This window comes from Tilletiaria anomala (assembly GCF_000711695.1).
Source record: "Tilletiaria anomala UBC 951 chromosome Unknown K437scaffold_5, whole genome shotgun sequence".
NCBI lineage: Eukaryota > Fungi > Basidiomycota > Exobasidiomycetes > Georgefischeriales > Tilletiariaceae > Tilletiaria > Tilletiaria anomala.
The window spans coordinates 17,226-34,626 of NW_013547017.1; the positions used below are offsets into that span (position 1 = coordinate 17,226).

A 17,401-nucleotide genomic window follows, 5' to 3' on the forward strand; every position below is an offset into this window, starting at 1 on the left:
GAAGTGCAGTTATCCATGCGAAATTCCGGTTGTAACAAGCAAGGATATTCAGCCATAATAGTAGCGAGCTGCGACCGGCGGGATCGAGCTTCTGGATTTGAGGCGCCTTAGTGGAGAGGAGCGAGCAAGGTGGTTTCATGGATAGTACGATTTCTCCGAAGCGCAAGTAGGGTTATTCCACTTTTGACTTCATTCGCTTCTTTTTCTGCGCTGGAGGGCGCTGGTACTCCCTCACCGCACGCTGATCGTTGCTGCAAGTACAAGTCATGTGTGCAAGGACACTGCTAGTCAGATCCATGATGTCAATCAATAGAATATTGATGATGCAGAAGTTGTATATTGAGGAGTGCGCAGAGAGGAGAGCCTGGGTTTTGGAAACATCGAACTTCGAAGCCGATGGCCTTGATTTTTGTAACTCACGCTGGTATGAGTTTTGCTCGGAGCTCGTTGGACTAAGATGTCCAATTCGGTCAACTCTCGAAACGAAGACATGGGTTTTTTGATCTACGCGTCTGACGAGCTCGTTCAGTCGTCTCGCCTCCCCCTCGTATTCGACTGTCTATGCAATGCGGGCAGCATGGTAACCCATCAAGGAAGTACACAGACTTCGAGCGTCAAGGCAACCTGAAGCTACAAACACACGACTTGCTAAAAGCCACATTCAATCGATTGTTGACGATGGCTCCCTCGTTCTCATCGATGTCGTGGACTCTTGGGCCATTAGGCGGCGGGCTTTGGGGCTAGGCTGCAGTCGGCCGCGGAATGAGTCCTTTTCAAGACGGCATCAACTGACACTCGAGGGAGTTTAATTAGGGTTGGTGTACCCCACCTATAGAGAGATTTGCACGTGGCGCGTCTGTCCAGACCAAGGCAGAGTACATACCGTGTCACACCACACCACCACTTCGTCCCTACCAAGAGTATGGCATTGTAGTCTGCTTGTCTCCAGCTCTCGACTGACAGTCATCTCCTTGGTATCGACGCCGCTCGGCATACAGCCTCCGGTAATGACGCACTGATGCTCCTCCACGCGTTTCCGCACAGCCTGTTAGACGGCTTGCCGTCGCAGCAGCAGCAGCAAGAGCTATCGCCCAAGCACTTCGGCGCGTCGGCCTCAGCATCCGCCGCTGTTGCTCTTGCGTTGCTCACGCCGCGTAACACGCATGTCGGGTCAATCAAAGCTTCGAAACAGGTCCAAGAGCGAGAGCAGGACAAGAAAAAGGAACAGCTGATCTCCATCACGCGCTCGGCACTCTCACTGCGTCCACAGCACCTGTATGCTGCCTACTTGCAACGTTCCGCGTCCACGTTCACCAACACCGCTGCTAGCATCATGCCTGCTAACGCTCACAACGCCAACCTCCATGTCGCGGCTCATGTGACTGCAGTGGCGCCTCCTTCCAAACGTCACCGACAGCATGTGCGCAGAGACGCGCTCGAGGGTAAACCAAAGGCGTCCGCGTTCGTTCGACTCTCCCTTGCGCCTTCAGACGTACACGCGGTTCCACTACCTACAGCACACCCAACACATCGGAAGGAGGTGGTCCGCCTCATGCACAATACACGGCTGTCCGATACTACTTCTTCGTACTCACTGTGCGAACACCCAGCCGCGCCTTTCGCGCCTTCGCTGCGCTCGCCAGACAAAGTGGAAGACCGCGCATCCGATGACAACATCAGCGGCGGCCGCGCTGCATCATTTCCTGCAGCAAGGTCCAATGAACATGCTGCAGGCGCACGCGCCTACACATCATTCCAACCAGCATCGGGAATAGCAAGGGCCAAGCCGGACATTCTCTGTGCTTTCTGTGCCCGCACGGCGGACAATCCGCCGCGCGCGGGCCCGCTGGCAAGCAGCACCGTGCCCACTACCAATAAAAGCCAGCGCGTCGCCGCCGAGCTGATGGGAGTCATGCTCAGCTGCTGTAAGTGTGGAAGCAGCGGGCACCCAGTCTGCCTGCGTTGGAGTGGCCGCACGAGGGTCAAGGTGCGCCTGGCACAGTCATACGAGTGGTATTGCATGGAGTGCAAGTCGTGTGAGCGCTGCTGCAGCCAGGCGGACGATGATAAGATCCTCTTCTGCGATGCCTGCGACCGCGGATGGCACTTCTACTGTCTACAGCCACCCCTCGACCGCCCGCGTAAGGGCGTGTGGAAGTGCCCGATGTGCGTAGGCGTCCGTACTGGTGCTCCTTCTTTGCAGGGTGCCGCCACACAGTGCACGGGTGCCGCTCGCCGTTCGGCTGCAGGGGGTGGGCAAGAGAAGCTGCCTCCACTGCCACCGCCAATGACGACGGTGACGCAGACGGGCAAGGGAAAGCATGCAGGGCCGTTTGCTGTTTCTGGAGATGCTCTTTCAGGAGGTGGAACAGGCGTGAAATCCGAGGTTGCTAAAGCAGCCTCCAGGGAATCAGATGCAACATCAGCATCGTCAGCGCGAGAGGTCATGCACAGCGCTCCTTCACAGCAGGAGGAGGAGAAGAAGAAGCATGCGCTGATCGGCATCAAGCGACCGCGCAACCCGGACTGGAGCTTCGACATGCCTGTCAAGCGCGAGCGGCTGCCGAGGCACGCGTGCGCGAACCAGTCAAGTGCAGGTGCCGGGCAGAAAGGCCAGATACATTGCAAAGGCGCAAAGCAGCTCGTGAAGAATGGCGGTAGGCGGAGTGTGAAAAGGAGGATAGGGAGAACGAGCATGCAGGCACAATCTTCTGGTCTTCACGGACACACACCCGGCTCTAACAGCAGTAGCCGCGGAAGAAATGACAATCACGACGGAAACGCCAACACCAACGCTAGCAGCTCCATCCTGGGCCATGGCGATCCCAGCCCTTCGTCGATATTCAGGCGCTTCACGCAATCTGCGCTTATTCGCTTCGGCTTCGGCCTAGGGCAGGGCATTGGCATCGGGCGCGGGAGCGGGCTTGGCGATGGCAAAGGCAGCGCAGAAAGTGCAGGCGACGACGCGAAGCGCGCGGTCGTCGCCCAGCCTTTCTGCTATGCGGACGGCTACCGCGCCCCGCTTCCCGATGCCGACGCCCTCTCGTCGCTAGCGGGTAACAGCAAAGGCAACGGTCGCGTATCGCGCGGCCGCTGCGGAAGCAGCAGCAGCCGCGGCGGTGCTAACCAGAACGGCAAGCGGAAGCGCACGAGTCGCTTCTCCAGCTGGAGCGGCTATGGTGATTACGATTTAGGGGATGGAGAAGACGGTTTCTCAGGTGGCGGCGGCAGTGGTGGCAGTGGTAGAGGAGGTGGCGGCGGGCGGCGCGGCCGTCGTGGTAGCCGAGCGCATGGCAGCAGCGACGATGATGATGATGATGAAAACGATAGCGACAGCAATCGCGATCAGAAGCGGCGGAAGGGAAAGGTGCGGCGCACGGAGCCCGGCGAAGATGAAACGGGCGATAAAGTCGAGGGTGATGAGTCGACCGAGGAAGAGGCGGAGGAAGAGGAGGAAGAAGAAGTGGAAGAGGAGGAAGAGGACCCATTCGGAGGGATCTTGGTCGGCGTCGATGCGGATACATCCAAAGCGCGCCCAACACCCGAGGACAAGTCCAAGTTCGAGATGGCGAGAGCGATGGGAGAGGTGCGTCAGAGTGGATCGAAGGGTCTGGGTGAGACATTCTTTTCCAAGGCTGACATCCCCTTACTTTGATCCATTCCGCTTTCACTCATCTGCAATTCAATCACCACCGGCAGGCTTGCCTCGGTGGTGTAGTGTCCTGCCCACGAGGCTCGGAGACGCCGCGACTGCAGTCCAAGTCCCAGAGCTCTACGCGTGGCTTCAGTGGCATCGGTACGCCGATAACCAGCAATCCGCTTGGCGCTATTGCAAGTGCAAATGCACGGCCAACCGCCAGTGGTGACTATTTCCAATGGCCAGCCGCGGCCGCTGCGGCTGAGCGCCTCGGTCGAGTAGCCGCCGGTCTGCCTCCCCGCACTCCAGCTTCCCCATCCACCGCTACGACCTCCGAAATAGCCGGCGGCAAGTCTCCGCGAGTCCAGGCATCTGCCACAGCAACGGCAGCGGCCACGCCTGGTGGCGACGTGACGGCCGGCGGCCCGCCTGGGCCTGTCATTGCAGCCGCCTCGAGCGCTGAGACGGGTGTTGCGGTCCCCGTCAAGTACATCCGCTTCGAGGAGTTCGACATTGATACGTGGTACCAGGCTCCGTTTCCCGAAGAGTATTCGCTAGTCCCCGATGGCAGGATGTGGATCTGCGAGTTCTGCCTTAAGTACATGAAGAGCAAGTTTATGGCTACCAGGCACAGAGTAAGTCTCTCGCCGCAGCCATTGTCGAATGTCTTAAGGCTCCAAGGCTGACGTTTTATGATCACCATCGTGTGCATCGTTGTGATGCTCCAGATGAAATGCAAGATGCGCCATCCTCCAGGCGATGAGATCTACCGCGATGGCAATGTTTCGGTGTTTGAGGTTGATGGACGAAAGAACAAGGTAAGGGCAAGCGGAAGTACCACACAATAGGACCAAGAAATTGACCAAGTTTCCCCGCCGTCTATTCTAGATCTACTGCCAAAACCTCTGCCTGCTCGCCAAGATGTTCCTGGACCACAAGACGCTTTACTACGACGTCGAGCCTTTCCTCTTTTACGTTGTCGCCGAGCTCGATGAGCGTGGAGCGCACTTCGTCGGATACTTCAGCAAGGAGAAGCGTAGTCCACTCCACTACAACGTATCTTGCATCATGACGCTTCCTGTGCGTCAGCGCCGTGGTTGGGGTAACTTTCTGATCGATATTAGTGAGTGAATAACTACAGCTCGTAATTTGAACAACGTTAACAATCGTTACCTGCCCCAGGTTACTTGCTGTCCAAGAAGGAAGGAAGGCTGGGGTCCCCGGAGAAGCCTTTGTCAGATCTAGGGCTCTTGTCATACCGTAATTACTGGACGTTGTCCGTCTTTTACTACCTCCGCACTGCTCCTGATGCGGTAACCTTGGAAGGTGAGCTGGCTTGTTCTTGGCGCATTTCAAGCCTGAACGCTTCCTGACGTCCCATCTATATCATAGATATCACCATGGCTACTTCGATGACATACGAGGACGTGCTCTATGTCTTGCGTGAGCAAGATATGATCACCATCCCTGATACCGTCAGCGGCCGCATGCGCGCGCCTGCTACAGCCAAGTACAAGTCGCGCGAGGGCGGCACTACCGCTGTGGTAGCCAGCAGAGCTCAACGTGGGAGAGGACGCCCCAGGGGAGGCGGAGCTGCCAGCCGTGCGGCTGCGTACCACAAGGACAAAGAGAATGAGGTGACCATTCCGACCGAATATCGCATTCACTTCGATCGAGACTACCTCACGGCTCACATCAAGAACTACGAAGCCAAGAATTACATCAAGGTCAGGCCAGAGAAGCTCAAGTGGACTCCATTCCTTGTCTCGCGGTCACTGCCTGCTCCTTCCCTTGCTGGTCGACCGACCAAGTTATTCCTTTTTGATGGTGACTCTCCAGATGAGGACGGGGAGCCGAGCATCCAGACACCCACTTCAGGAGCCGGAATCATGGAGCAAGGCCAGCCGGAAACCGATGTCAGTGTCACGCGGCCTGAATCCCCGCTGAGGGAGCCTGGCCCCACTGGAGAGATAGTTGAGGACACTCAACCCGCAGATAAAGCAACTCCATCTGCTATGGATGAGATCGATGAAGACGCAGAGGGCTCTCTATACGATGAGGACGCACTAGGCGAAGCGGACCCAGGCGTGTGAGACAGATGTATAGAGCCACTAGCAAGTGCATTCTTGTGTCTGATCATTGCAAAAGAATCTGACCTGTAAAAAATAGGAGCTATCGGGCCACAGGCTAGCTGGAGCTCCATGAGCTTGCCGTGATGGTGCGCATGGGTAAAAAGCAATTGAAGGTTGACTTTGAAGAATTAACTCTAGATCGTAAATGTAACAAGGACGGTTGTCCCCTGGTAGTCCATTCTACTCGATGAGGGAAAATGCGGTTGATCAATGTTGAGTTGGCACTACTCTGTGTGTCTGAACATTGCATTCCTGTAATACGAACGGTGCGAGCCAGAGTGAGACGGCCTGTTGTGTGTGTAACGCTCGAAGTCGCACGCTGTAGCGTTGATTACGGGTGGAAGTGGATCGTATGGCCATGACATCGGGCCCGCATGTGCGCCGAGTCCAGCGTGCATACCTGACATGCTTAGGGACAGGTGATTCGGAGTGAGCTGAGGCTTCAGCATTGGCATTGTGGTCGACGGTGAAAAGGACGATAGTAGCGACACGTGAACATTGTCGAAGCCGGCAGTGCTGTGTGCGCTGTAAGGACTGCCGGGCAGCGAGCTGAACGGGCTATCTGTACTGAAGGCGCCTCCTGGGCTGGTTACGGTCGAGTCGCTGCTGCCACTGGATTCGAAACCGTTGGTCAAGGCCGGTAATATGCTGGAGGCGCCGAATGTTGTGTCACGAGCGATGCCCGTGCGAGCTTGCATTGCCAGCGCTGACGGGCTAATGGGAAAGGCTGAGTCGAAGGAGGCGTCCGACACCTTTTCCTTGCGCTTCAACTTCAGTGCTTCCTCACTGAGCAGGGCTGAATGGCTTCGGCGGGAGTGCTTGGTAAGCGTTGTCTTACGGCAGAAAGCCTTGCCGCAGCCATCGACCAAGCAACGGTAGGGGCGGCGTCCAAAGTGGACCCGACGGTGACGAGCCAAGGAGCTCGAGTCGGAGAAGGCCTTGTTGCATGTGTCGCAAACGTGTGGTTTCTCGCCTGTGTGGGTCCTGATGTGCACCATGCACGCCGACTTTTGAATGAACGACTTGCCACAAGAGGCTATAGGACAGCTGTACGGGCGGTCGTCATTGTGAATGCGTGCATGCTGCAAGAAAAGAAATGTCACGGCCCGTTGGTCCCTCATGAAGAGATAAGCATTCACCCACTCTGACCAAATCCGACCGCCGAGCGAAAGCCTTGGAACATCCTGCGAAGGCGCATTGGAAGGGCCGATGCTCCAGCCGATAGTCGTCGTGAACAAGTTCTGGAGACAAAGATTGCGCAGCTCCCGCATCAGTGGCTCAGAAGCCTTGCTTAACCGGACACACGAGCACTCACCCAGGATGTCCATAGTCGACGTAATGGACAGGGTCTTCGCTTGGAAAATGAAACTGAGGTGTGAAAACAAGCTCTGTGGAGCTGGGCGGGGATTTTCGAGTATGCTGGAAGCAAGTCGCTGACTCTTAAGTAGCATGTCCTTCCTTCCCGCCACGAACACACATTTTGTCAAGGGTCACAGGTTGGCTTTTGTTAGATGAAGTACTGCTCGCTTTGACCCATCTCGAAGCGTTGAGCAGAGTAGAGCGAGGGTGTCAGCGAGCAGGGCGCAAATATAAAGCTCGCCAGTCACAACCGTCCTTGTGTTGCGATCGTCCAATGCCTGGAGTCGTGGCACCAATTCATCGGTGCCCTCGCTTGCCTTCATGGCCCAGGACTCCGAGGACTGTGCTTTCTTGACCGATGGAAGGGCTTGTGACTAAATTTAATTTTCGAAATGCCGCTCGGTATGCATTCGCAATTCGTCATGTCAATGTTGTAGATCAGACGCTGTGCGCCTATATTCTGGACCCTGCCACACATCCTTTGAGCCTAGCGTCCGCCCTGAGCGCCTGAGCACCTGTTGACATCGTCGTCCACAGAAATGAGTCGGGGAATCAGCCACCCAACTTGAAAGCTCGTAAAGGGGCACGTACGTACTGATAGCTGCTGACAGGGCAGCGAAAGGCCAGGCGGAGGTGGTTCATTGCATCGAAATGTTCACACGTGTCAGCCGTATGAGTGGCGGCACAGCGGCCAGAAATCACAAGGGTCATAAACAAATAGATTCGCTTCGTTGGTGACAATGGCGACCTTGCAGCAACTCTGTGAAACCCTCGCCTTTGTTCAAGCAGCGATCAGGCAAAATGAGGTCCGTGCGACTATCGCTTTTCAATTTTGTTGATGCGACGCATAGGGACTCGGATTCACAAGTAACTGTGGATCGCCACCCACTGCCACCAGAGACAGTGACTGGAAACGAAAGATTGCCAACGAGCAATAATGTCAGTCGTCGTCAGATACTTCTCGGTGAGCAGGACGAGCTGCGTGATCGGCTCGTACAACAATGAAGATTACATTGCGCCCAATTCCCGTACCATGCGACTTGAGTAGGCGTTGACATATGTGGGTGCACATAGGGCTTCACTCAGTAAGGTGGGTGCGGAACGGAAGCTTGGCATTAGTTGATCAAAGATAACATCGAATGGCTTGGGTCCTAGAGCAGCGAACGTCGAAGCACACGTGTTGGGGAACCAGCCTCGCTCCCACCGCCCTTTGATTATTCTGCAGTGTGATCGCAGGCGCAATATAAATTCCCCATCCAAGAATCGGGGAAGAATTCTAGCTGCTGCAGGTCCATGTGAAAGCTGCCACGTAGCTGGGTCCAGAGAGGTATGCAGTTTCCCAGAGGATGGCCCGTGGCGAGTGCCTTGTTCGTCCGGCTCTGACACCAAGGACAACCCGAGAAGTGGGAGGCAGGAATTTCCAATAGGTAATCGTAGCTAAAACGAGGATGGACTTCTGTCATTTCATATTCATACGCGCGGTCAGATCCCCTCCCTCCCACGTCTCTGTCCTGTCCTAAAAGGGCATAACATGGTACGGCTGTACTGCAATCGTCGTCGCCTTAGACACACCATTGACAGGACGGCAACGTGCTGCGGGCAAAAATTGCCCAGCGACGGTCTTGCTGCTAGGCAGAGAAGGCATCATGATCTTCGGGGAGAGCGCCGGGTGCCCTTCAGAGGTTCTACAGGTACGCGGTATATAAAAAAACACCTGCAACGCCAAAAATGACTTGATTGAACATATGAGATCGTTTTAGTTTGGAGCCGATTTGCTGCCGAAGGCACGAGCGGGCGCGCAATTAGCGTCGCCCCAGGGTAAGCAGCTCCTTTTCGGTAGCCTTCGCCGGGCTCATCGCTGGGGCCATGCACTGACAGACTAGTGAGCAACTCGTTATTTCGACCTAGAAACGGGCATCGATGGCTGATGCTCAGGAACTGATCAGAGCAGGTAGCGGGTGGTACCAATGCACGAGGCGGGGAAGAGAAGCAAGGTCAATCAAGAAGTGCGTTGTCGGAACAGCGATGAATCTCTAAAGTGACGGTCAGAGCCGACATTGAGACGTCGGAGTGGCGCTCGAGCTACATAACAAGCAGCACGAGCTCCACAGGTCCACAGAGGCTCATACATGTGTTCACCACCTACATGTAGATTGAAATGGCTGCTTGCAGCTTGGGCAAGAGGGCTTGATCGAGGTCTGATATTCAGAACCCAAGCTTGTTTCCGTCTGCCATTCAGCATTCTCATTGTCAGTATCGTCAGCTCTCCCTATAGGGAAAAACATAGACAATCTGAACCCTCAGTGATGGTAAGGTTGAAACACCGGTCGGGCGCTAAGGCCGTCCGGGGCGGTTACATGTTAGCAGCGCCGCATTCAGATCCATCAACCGAGGCGAAAGGCCGTATAGATAAGCGATATGAAGTAACCGGCAACGTTCGCCTTGCGCAGCATTCTTGATTTTTACATAGACAGGCACCACACAAGCAGGACGTCGAACTTTTCGCTGGCAATGAACGATGACATTGCATGCTGGCGCTCCTGAGAGAAACCAAGAGCTCGTGTCCACAAAATCGCTGATTTTCTAGTCCTTCAGCTGGACGCCAGGTGCGGACCTTAAGATGTCCACAAACCGTACGGCGAGCCGGGAAACGTTTGCCACAGTCGGATGGTGCCTGGGCAAAGAAGCAAGAAGAGGAGTAGACTCACAAGGTCAGTCCAGCCGCGAAGGAGGCGTCCTAAAAGAGGATCGAGTGGACACCCGTTACTCACCATCTTCACTCCCGCTCGCTGCCAGCTGGCCATCAGGCGAATAGCTGACGCAGTGCGCAGGTCCATGATGTCCTTTGTGGAGCTCCCTCTGCTCTCCGCTCTCGGCATCGTAGATGCGCACCCAGCCGTCCCCAACGGTTCCAGTCACGAAGCGATCCGCACGAATGGGATGGAGCGATGCAGAGGATGGCGCCTGGGGTAGGGTGTGCTTCCTGCGGACAGATCCACTAAAGGTTGAGGAGAAACGGTGGGTGGGTGTGTCAACTTACGTTCTTACCTTCCATTTTGTACTGCAGTAACAGAGCCCTGAGGTCCGGTGCCCACACTCACTCTGCTGCGTTCAAGAAGAGGACATCTTTGCCGGAGGTAACGGAGAGAAGCTCCCCGAGGGCGCCAATGTTGCGCTCCATGGATGTGATGGGTTCGCTGAACTTGAGCTCGTGAGTAATGCCTAGTGTTCGCAGATCCCACCACCTGTTGCGAAGGCCGCGGTCAGCTTCCGAACGAGTAAAACTTGATCGCGTCATACAGGCCAAAGGGCCTCACCTCATGACTTTATCTTCGCCCGCACTGATGATCGTATTTTCTTGAGGCCCTCGCCCCCAGACCACACTCTTGATAGTTCCCTCGTGCGCAAGAGACCCGCCGCTTGCTCTGAACTCTTGCGCCTCGGCTTCGGGGTTGCCCAAGTCGAACAAACGCAGCTTCTTTTCGTGCCCGCCCGTGATGATCCGCTGGCCTGGTGAATCGATTGCTGTGGCCCGGACAATGTGGTTGTGGGAGAAGGTGTGGAGGCACTGGCCAGAGTAGGTGTCCCAGACTTTGCTGTAAGGAGCAGGAAAGAGCACACGCGGTTAGATGCCATACGCCATAGACTTCGCGCTTTCTCATACGTCAGGCTCACGCTGAGAAGTCCGCACTTCCTGTTACAGCCTTCGAAGCATCGCCACCCGACAGCCTTCCACTCCAGACTGCACCCTTGTGACCTGAACCCCAACGCAAAGGCCGATTGATCCGTCAGTCTAGTTGAACATGAGCATGGATAGCGGAAAGTCATCCTTACCTAGAAAAGTTCCAATCCAATCTCCTAGCCAGTCTCGTAGCCTGCAGCAAATCAAGCGAAGGGAAAGTATCAGCATAAACGCATAAAAGCCGCGCGTTGCCGCAACATTTCGGCCGCGTGCTGGTGATCGCACATTGGGTTGCCGTCTTTGCAGCTCGAAAGCATTGTGTATGTGCCGTCATCTTGAAGGTCCGAAAATTCCAGATGCACGACCGGCCTGGTGTGGCCCGAGCACGTCAAGGGTACAGACTGACAGGGAGGTTGTCAGCGGCGAACTTGGAGCCAGGCGTAAAGGTGGTGTGCGAAGACTCACTTTTGGTACAGGAGCGGCCATGATCCGGAGCTCTTCTAAGAGGTTTTTTCCCGACCCAGTGAAGATGCTTTGAAAGTTTTTGCAAGAAAAATAGCTTCGCAAACGAGTGGGCAGAGGCGTCGGTGTCGGTGAACAGAACCTATTGCTGTCTCGCTGACGCAACTCGCAGCGTGTGCGTTTTGGTTGACAAAAGGAGAGGGAGAGTGTGCAATTCACACGCTTGTGGACGATTGGGGCCTTCAGTGAGAGACCCTGCGTATTTGAGAGTTCCGTGGGTGCCGGATAATGTGTTGGAATGTCGAATGCTTGGTCGTAACAAATGAGAACGGATTTTGTCGTGATCAAGGCTAGCAGGTCGATCGATTCTGTTGAAAGTGGGAACAATGCAAGCTGATTGGCGTTGTCGTCTATTCTCTCTCAAATGAGCAATCTGATGTTCTTCTGCTCACAGCTTACGCGTGTGTTGCGCTTCCCAAGCTGCCCTGCAAGCTTGCTTCAGACGGCAACAAGTGCTTGCGCTGCTCATCAAGATTGCACCAACGAAAGGAAGAACATCGACGGCCAAGGGAATGGGAGAGAACTCTCGAATCTCGGCGCCGCCGGCTGAGTTCAGAGACTCCACTCATGACAGCGCTAGGCTGAATGAAAGAACCCTACATCAACCTGTCCGCATGTGCTCATTGAGCAGCGGGATGCATTGGGCAGCATGATCTCTTAGATCTTCGTCAACGATCGCTCAACATCTCAACTCTCATCAATCTCTTAAGTTCTCAAATGATGTACTCAAGCGGCCAGGAATCGAGTGGATATCCGTTAACTGAAGCTGCCAAACCCAAATTCAATCCCGATCTGCTCGCATGCTATGGTGCAAGGTAGCCCGTCCTCTTCGCCGAACCATCCATCCCGGGACTTTCCATTTCTGGAACTGCGATGAAGATGGGCAGGCTGGGGGATTCTCAGTTGCCTTCTTTCGGCATTGAGATGCGAGCAGAGAGCGCCATTCTCATCAGTACCAATGGAAGCAGTATCTACATGGGCCACAACTTCCGCAATGTTGAACTGGAAGTCTTTCTACATGCAGAAGCCGAGCTAAGAATCTGGCTTGAATACCGAATCAATCCTGCAATGCAAGCCGGCCATACCAACCGGTGTTGCTCATGTCAGGTGTAATTCTGAGCGTCTGCTATGCTACTGCATGTGTCTCATATTGATCTGCATGCTAAGATGGAAGGTAGGAGAGTGCTATGCGAAGCGCCGGAGAAGGTCACTTGCCGACGGTTGAGAGTCATAGCTTCCGACTGTGAAGCCCTCCTTCCTGGACACGGAAGTTCCGGACGCCGATGAGCCTGTTCTTCGGCCAGTCATCCTACCGATCGTCTGAGCTGCAAATGAATTTCGGCTAGCCGATGGTGCAAGCGAGCTCTTGGACATGTACGATCTTCCAATGGTCATGGTTGATGAAGCGCCTTGTAGCTTTGATTGCGCTTCTGAGGTTGTGGCATCAAGGGATCCAGCGCTACGAGGGCTGCCGTACGATGAGCCCGTTGCAGCGACGAGGTCCGCAAGTGGCTGAGCGCCTCTCGGTATGCTAAACGCTGCAGTGGGCGGTGACCTTGACTCTGGACTTGAACGCTCTCTCCAGGAAGCGGAGGAGCCAAACCGTCGAGAGGCAGTTCCCAAGCCAGGGGCCAGATTCAGCCGCGCTGAGCCGCTGCGGATGAGATCTGGGCCTTGAATCGTTGAAGTCGGCGGACTCGAGGAAAAGGGGTTGCCGATGCCTTCAGAAGCTATTGCATTGCGGATCTTTTGCTGTGCGATATCATCTACGCCATTTGCATCCGGAGCTGCATGGGATGTTCGTGGCCGGTCGAACGCAGGTACCGCATTGATCTCTAACGGGCGATTCAGTCCTTCGACTCCGCCCTTCTTCATTGACTTCGTCAGCGCAGGAGTTGTGGTGCGGGAGTTGGCTTGCAAAGTCCTTGCCAATCCAGATTTCCGTTGCTGCAGTACGAAAGGACTGCCAGGGCCGGGGCGGTGCTCGGGAGACATGTTCAACTCATCCAAAGGGCTACCGTCGAGTGTTTCAGTTGGTACCGCGGAAGCTGATGGTTCTGCACCAAGGACAGCGTTCTTCGACGTAGCTTGGGGCATGGATACTGAGCGTGCCGACGTTGGTGGCCGTTCTTTCGAATTGCCACGGCTCGAGACTACCTCCGAACCTTGACGCGACCTGATGTTTGCAACTTCAGGAGAGCCAATGTACTCTTGAACGTCCAACATGTAGAATTTGACACCAGGTGTGAGCTTGTACGGATTCGTCGTCTCATCCGCAGCATTCACCACCTGACCCTTGATGTTCATGATCTTCCCCACTAGCCATTGCTTCGTTTTGACCTGTTCAGCCAAGGCGCCGTCGATGTGCATGAAAAAGTGGGGGAAGCCTATATTGAATGCCGCCCAAGTCTTTGTCTCACTCGAATCTCTCGTTGGCAGGAACAAAGCAAGGTCTCCGATTTGAAAGTTGGCGAAAGCGATGCGTTCGCCCTTGAGACGGTCATAATTGTCCTTCAAAGTCTTATAAGCTTTGGCCCATTTCTTGACTAGCTTCACAAGAGATTCCAGCTTCGTCTTCGCTTCGTCATGGATATCCTTGGGACTGACGAGTCGTAAGACCTTGAGGAGATCCTCACCAGATGATTGGTCTGCATCTTCGACCTGGAACGCGTCCAAAGCTTCTTGCCTCTCGAGTTCCTCCGAAGAGGTAAGACGAGTTTGCATGGTTGCCAGCTTCTCTTCGGCCAAAGCTGCCGATCTCGACGACAAGGCAGGCATGCTTCTGACAGTCTCCCGTACGTGTAGCATTTGTATCGTCCACCCTCGGGCTTGAGCAATGAGGTCGCCGTTGATCCGCTGCAGAGCAACTCGTGCCGACTCCGCCTCCGCTGCAAGTTCCTTGGCCGCTTCTGTTTCTTTGATCATCTTCTCATGGCTGTCATCGGCAGAGTCAAGCTGACCCCGGACAACATCCATTGCCTCTTGCTTGACCTCCAGCTCTTGACGAAGCAGGTGAACTTCCCTCGAACTACTGTCCAGTGCCTCCTTGGCTTCTTGGAGATGAGCTTCCATATCCTTCAGCTTCTCTTCCAGAATGGCGCGATCTCCATCAGCTTCGGCACGCTGCGTTCTTATGAGCTTGTCTCGAGAAGCTTCGGCTTCCAAGAGCGCGTCTCTGGCCTGATGACACTCATGCCGAGCTTGTGCAAGCTGATCATTGAGCTCGCTGATCCTTTCCTGTGCCTTGTGAATCTCCTTCTCTGCAGAGCTCCCTTGACTCAAGAGTCCTTCAATCCGGCTTGTCGCATCATGCTGCGCAGCACGGGCATCCTCGAGCTCCGCCTGCACATCAACAAGGTGGCTTTCGAGCTCATGAATTCTGTCCGCATCCTCCTCAGCCTGTTGCCGAGCATCTAGCTCGGCTCTACGATGCTCTTCCAGCTCTTTTCGTAGGTTTGTTACCTCATCGACGAGGTTGAGACGTCGCGCCTCTGCTGTGTCACCGTCAGCCTTGAGATTGTGGACTTCCGCCTGGGCTTGCTCAAGCTCCGCTCTTTTGAGCGAAAGCTGGCGACGCTCTTGGATGAGTTGCTCGTTTACGTCCTGTTTTGCCCGATCGATTTCCTGGAGCTCAGCCCGATGCGCTTCCCGTAAATTGTTCAGAGCCGCGACATGTTCCTTGCGCATAGAGTCAAACTTCTGCCGCACTGCCGCTCCCGAGGCCCTCAGCCTCCCTTTCCGTGTGTCGAGCTGCTCAGAATTGTCCGTCTGCTCCTCTTCACTGTCGATCACCCAGTTTAAACCCTTGAGCAAATGCTGCTCGACCATATGTTCGAATGCATCATCAATTGAATCCAGCTCGTCGACCAGGCTTTGGAGCGCTTTCTTCACGTCCCCTGTGTTGCTCTTTCTCTTTCCTTTTCGAGCAAGTGCAGACGCTATCCCGGGTCGGTCCTGGACCCTGCTGTCTGACTCTGTTAACTGCTGTTCGATACTGTCAAGCAAATGTAGAATCGTGTCGATGTCTTTGCGGTCGAGTAAGACAGAGAGCTCAGACCTTGAGGTGCCGCTGGTTGTGATGTCCAGACTCGGCGGTTGGCTGTTCATGCTGCGCACTTCAAAGGGGAGGAGACCTTGCACGTCTGACTTGTACGTGGCGCGGAGATCCTTGTCTTTCAATCCGAGCTTGGACATGAGCTCCGCCAACGCTTGCGACTTGTCCAGGAAGTAATCTGCGAACTCACGCCGCCGCACAATTTCGACAATCGTCGCTCCGTAAGCCCAAAGCATGTTCTTCAACCGCTGAAGATGCTTGAAGCCGTCGACTTTATTAGAGCGAAAGTCCGAGTCGACAGCAGCGAGCGCAGCGCCAAAGTCAGCATACTCGGATTGAAGCACACTAATGCGATTTAGAATGTCCAAGCCTCGATACCGCGCTTCGTTCAGCTCTGCCGTCAGTCTTCGGACACATTCTCGCGCTACCTCATCCAGCAGAAGGATCTCTTGGGCGCCAGCCGCAATTTTCTCGAAGGTCGCATTATCAAGCTTGTCTGCTACGGGCCATCCATGAGCGTCCGGTGAGCATTCCTGTTCGATGAAGGTGGCGAGCTCCTCGGCGCGTGCGGAAGCTTGAAGGGATTCCTCCAAGGTCTCCGTGGCAAATTGAGATGCACCTGGTTCTGCGTCCTCTTGCAAAAAGGTAGTCTGCTCGTTGAGCTTCCGCACGTCTGCTTCCAGCTGCGAAACGCGGTCGCGAAGCTCGTTGTACAACCTGGTGCACGAATCTGCGACCGCTTTCATCTTGTTCGGATTGATCCAATAGCCGAGTGTGCGCTCCGTCCTTGCAGACTTTGATGAATCGCTGTTGGAAGGTGGAAGCAAGGCTTGGTTGACGGGGACCATGTTGAGGACTTGTAAGTCTCGTTCGTGCCCTTCAATCAAGCCTTGCATACGGTCAAGTTCCTTTGCCGCTGTTTTACTCAGGGCATCCGAGCCTCTCTCAATGCTCGAAGCATGTAGTAGCAGATTGAGTAGAGCAATATGCATGCTGCGCCGAATGACTTGTACGTGCGAGAAGAGCTGTTGAGCGTGGGAGGTGTGACTGTAGATCGTCATTGTCGTTGCATTGCTCCATGCGATCAAAGCCTCCAATGAGCGGGGCGTTGGCGGGTGGATCACTTCAAAGGCTAAGAATCGATGCAAACATCATTTCAGAGACCGCTGCTCCAACATGAACTATGAGAGGGGAGCTCACCATCAACTGGCGGCTCGATCACTACCTGCTCTGCCATGTCCTGAGCCAGGACGTCTGGTTCCGCGTATAGATAATCGCGATTGAAAATGAAGAACTCCTAATTATTTTTAAAAGTTCCAAAAAGGACACATTATGAGCTTAGACCAGCTACAGCATCATGTCGCAGCGACTCACAGCATCTGTTGCGGACTCCTCGGTATGACCCAGGAGCAGTTGGAAAACATCTTCGTTCAATTGTTGACCTTGGTCAGTCATGCATATGATCGAGTCCGCAATCGTCCCTGTCGCAAGAGAAAAGCAGTCTACCAGATCCTCGAGACTTTTGGACGGTCATGTCAGACCCTGTCAGGGAGCAGTTCAGCATGTATGGTGTTCCGCGCAAGACTCACGTATGAAACTGTTTGAAAGCCTGATTGACCTCGATGGTCTGCCCGTCATGTGCCTTGAAGATCTTCATTTTCGCGATCCCAAATTCAGCTGCCTTCAGACCTTCGATCAAGCTTGCCAACCTCTTGAGCGATGGTGAGCGCAGTGCTCAGTTCCGTGATTTGCAAAGGTTATAAGCTAAGGTGGCGGTGTCAAGTACGCGTCACTTCGCGTCAAGCGGTCCCGAGTTTGGGCCCCCGAGCGTTGGGATTTGTACCAGCATGCCGCCTTCCTCCGACCGATTCTGTGCGTGCGCGGTCCCCAGCAAGAACGATGAGAATTGTTCCGTGCCGTTACTGGGCCCCTCATAGCCCGAGCTATCTTGTGACGAATACATGGCTGCGACCGGTGTGCTACCAGTTGAGCAATTGAGCTCCGGGCTCTGAGCA

The 17,401-nt window shown here is 54.8% G+C and overlaps 4 protein-coding genes across 4 annotated transcripts; 1 reads left to right on the plus strand and 3 right to left on the minus strand.

Moving 5' to 3' along the window:
- Positions 1–927: 927 nt before the first annotated feature.
- Positions 928–5,768, plus strand: K437DRAFT_242650 (uncharacterized protein). Its single transcript, XM_013390292.1, has 6 exons — positions 928–3,586; positions 3,700–4,272; positions 4,366–4,455; positions 4,526–4,760; positions 4,820–4,963; positions 5,030–5,768. Exons 1-6 carry the CDS (start codon positions 1,019–1,021, stop codon positions 5,728–5,730), a joined length of 4,311 nt encoding a protein of 1,436 aa, XP_013245746.1. The 5' UTR covers positions 928–1,018; the 3' UTR covers positions 5,731–5,768.
- Positions 5,769–5,861: 93 nt separating this feature from the next.
- Positions 5,862–7,333, minus strand: K437DRAFT_131899 (uncharacterized protein). Its single transcript, XM_013390293.1, has 3 exons — positions 7,085–7,333; positions 6,913–7,010; positions 5,862–6,851 (listed from the first exon to the last, which is right to left on the minus strand). The coding sequence occupies exons 1-3, from the start codon at positions 7,218–7,220 to the stop codon at positions 5,994–5,996; spliced, it is 1,092 nt and encodes a 363-aa protein (XP_013245747.1). The 5' UTR covers positions 7,221–7,333; the 3' UTR covers positions 5,862–5,993.
- A 2,208-nt stretch (positions 7,334–9,541) lies between these two features.
- On the minus strand, positions 9,542–11,793 carry K437DRAFT_231288 (WD40 repeat-like protein). Its single transcript, XM_013390294.1, has 8 exons — positions 11,276–11,793; positions 11,096–11,211; positions 10,963–11,003; positions 10,804–10,885; positions 10,446–10,724; positions 10,230–10,373; positions 9,900–10,126; positions 9,542–9,802 (listed from the first exon to the last, which is right to left on the minus strand). Exons 1-8 carry the CDS (start codon positions 11,294–11,296, stop codon positions 9,744–9,746), a joined length of 969 nt encoding a protein of 322 aa, XP_013245748.1. The 5' UTR covers positions 11,297–11,793; the 3' UTR covers positions 9,542–9,743.
- A 484-nt stretch (positions 11,794–12,277) lies between these two features.
- Positions 12,278–17,365, minus strand: K437DRAFT_231291 (uncharacterized protein). The gene is made up of 4 exons (XM_013390295.1): positions 16,976–17,365; positions 16,761–16,905; positions 16,587–16,683; positions 12,278–16,518 (listed from the first exon to the last, which is right to left on the minus strand). The coding sequence occupies exons 1-4, from the start codon at positions 17,041–17,043 to the stop codon at positions 12,518–12,520; spliced, it is 4,311 nt and encodes a 1,436-aa protein (XP_013245749.1). The 5' UTR covers positions 17,044–17,365; the 3' UTR covers positions 12,278–12,517.
- Between the last annotated feature and the right edge of the window lie 36 nt (positions 17,366–17,401).

What these genes read in the sequence shown, in the direction of transcription:
- K437DRAFT_231291 (XM_013390295.1), bottom strand. Translation starts at nt 17,043, where the DNA reads ATGAAGATCTTCAAGGCACATGACGGGCAGACCATCGAGGTCAATCAG. An exon ending in GCTTTCAAACAGTTTCATAC is followed by an intron (nt 16,906 to 16,975) that starts GTGAGTCTTGCG and finishes ACCGTCCAAAAG; the next exon opens with TCTCGAGGATCTGGTAGACT. An exon ending in GATCGAGCCGCCAGTTGATG is followed by an intron (nt 16,519 to 16,586) that starts GTGAGCTCCCCT and finishes ATCGATTCTTAG; the next exon opens with CCTTTGAAGTGATCCACCCG.
- K437DRAFT_242650 (XM_013390292.1), top strand. Translation starts at nt 1,019, where the DNA reads ATGCTCCTCCACGCGTTTCCGCACAGCCTGTTAGACGGCTTGCCGTCG. An exon ending in TTATGGCTACCAGGCACAGA is followed by an intron (nt 4,273 to 4,365) that starts GTAAGTCTCTCG and finishes GTGATGCTCCAG; the next exon opens with ATGAAATGCAAGATGCGCCA. An exon ending in TGATGCGGTAACCTTGGAAG is followed by an intron (nt 4,964 to 5,029) that starts GTGAGCTGGCTT and finishes TCTATATCATAG; the next exon opens with ATATCACCATGGCTACTTCG.
- K437DRAFT_131899 (XM_013390293.1), bottom strand. Translation starts at nt 7,220, where the DNA reads ATGCTACTTAAGAGTCAGCGACTTGCTTCCAGCATACTCGAAAATCCC. An exon ending in GTCGACTATGGACATCCTGG is followed by an intron (nt 7,011 to 7,084) that starts GTGAGTGCTCGT and finishes CTTTGTCTCCAG; the next exon opens with AACTTGTTCACGACGACTAT. An exon ending in GGCGGTCGGATTTGGTCAGA is followed by an intron (nt 6,852 to 6,912) that starts GTGGGTGAATGC and finishes CTTTTCTTGCAG; the next exon opens with CATGCACGCATTCACAATGA.
- K437DRAFT_231288 (XM_013390294.1), bottom strand. Translation starts at nt 11,296, where the DNA reads ATGGCCGCTCCTGTACCAAAA. An exon ending in TGCAAAGACGGCAACCCAAT is followed by an intron (nt 11,004 to 11,095) that starts GTGCGATCACCA and finishes GATTTGCTGCAG; the next exon opens with GCTACGAGACTGGCTAGGAG. An exon ending in GGAAGTGCGGACTTCTCAGC is followed by an intron (nt 10,725 to 10,803) that starts GTGAGCCTGACG and finishes TGCTCCTTACAG; the next exon opens with CAAAGTCTGGGACACCTACT.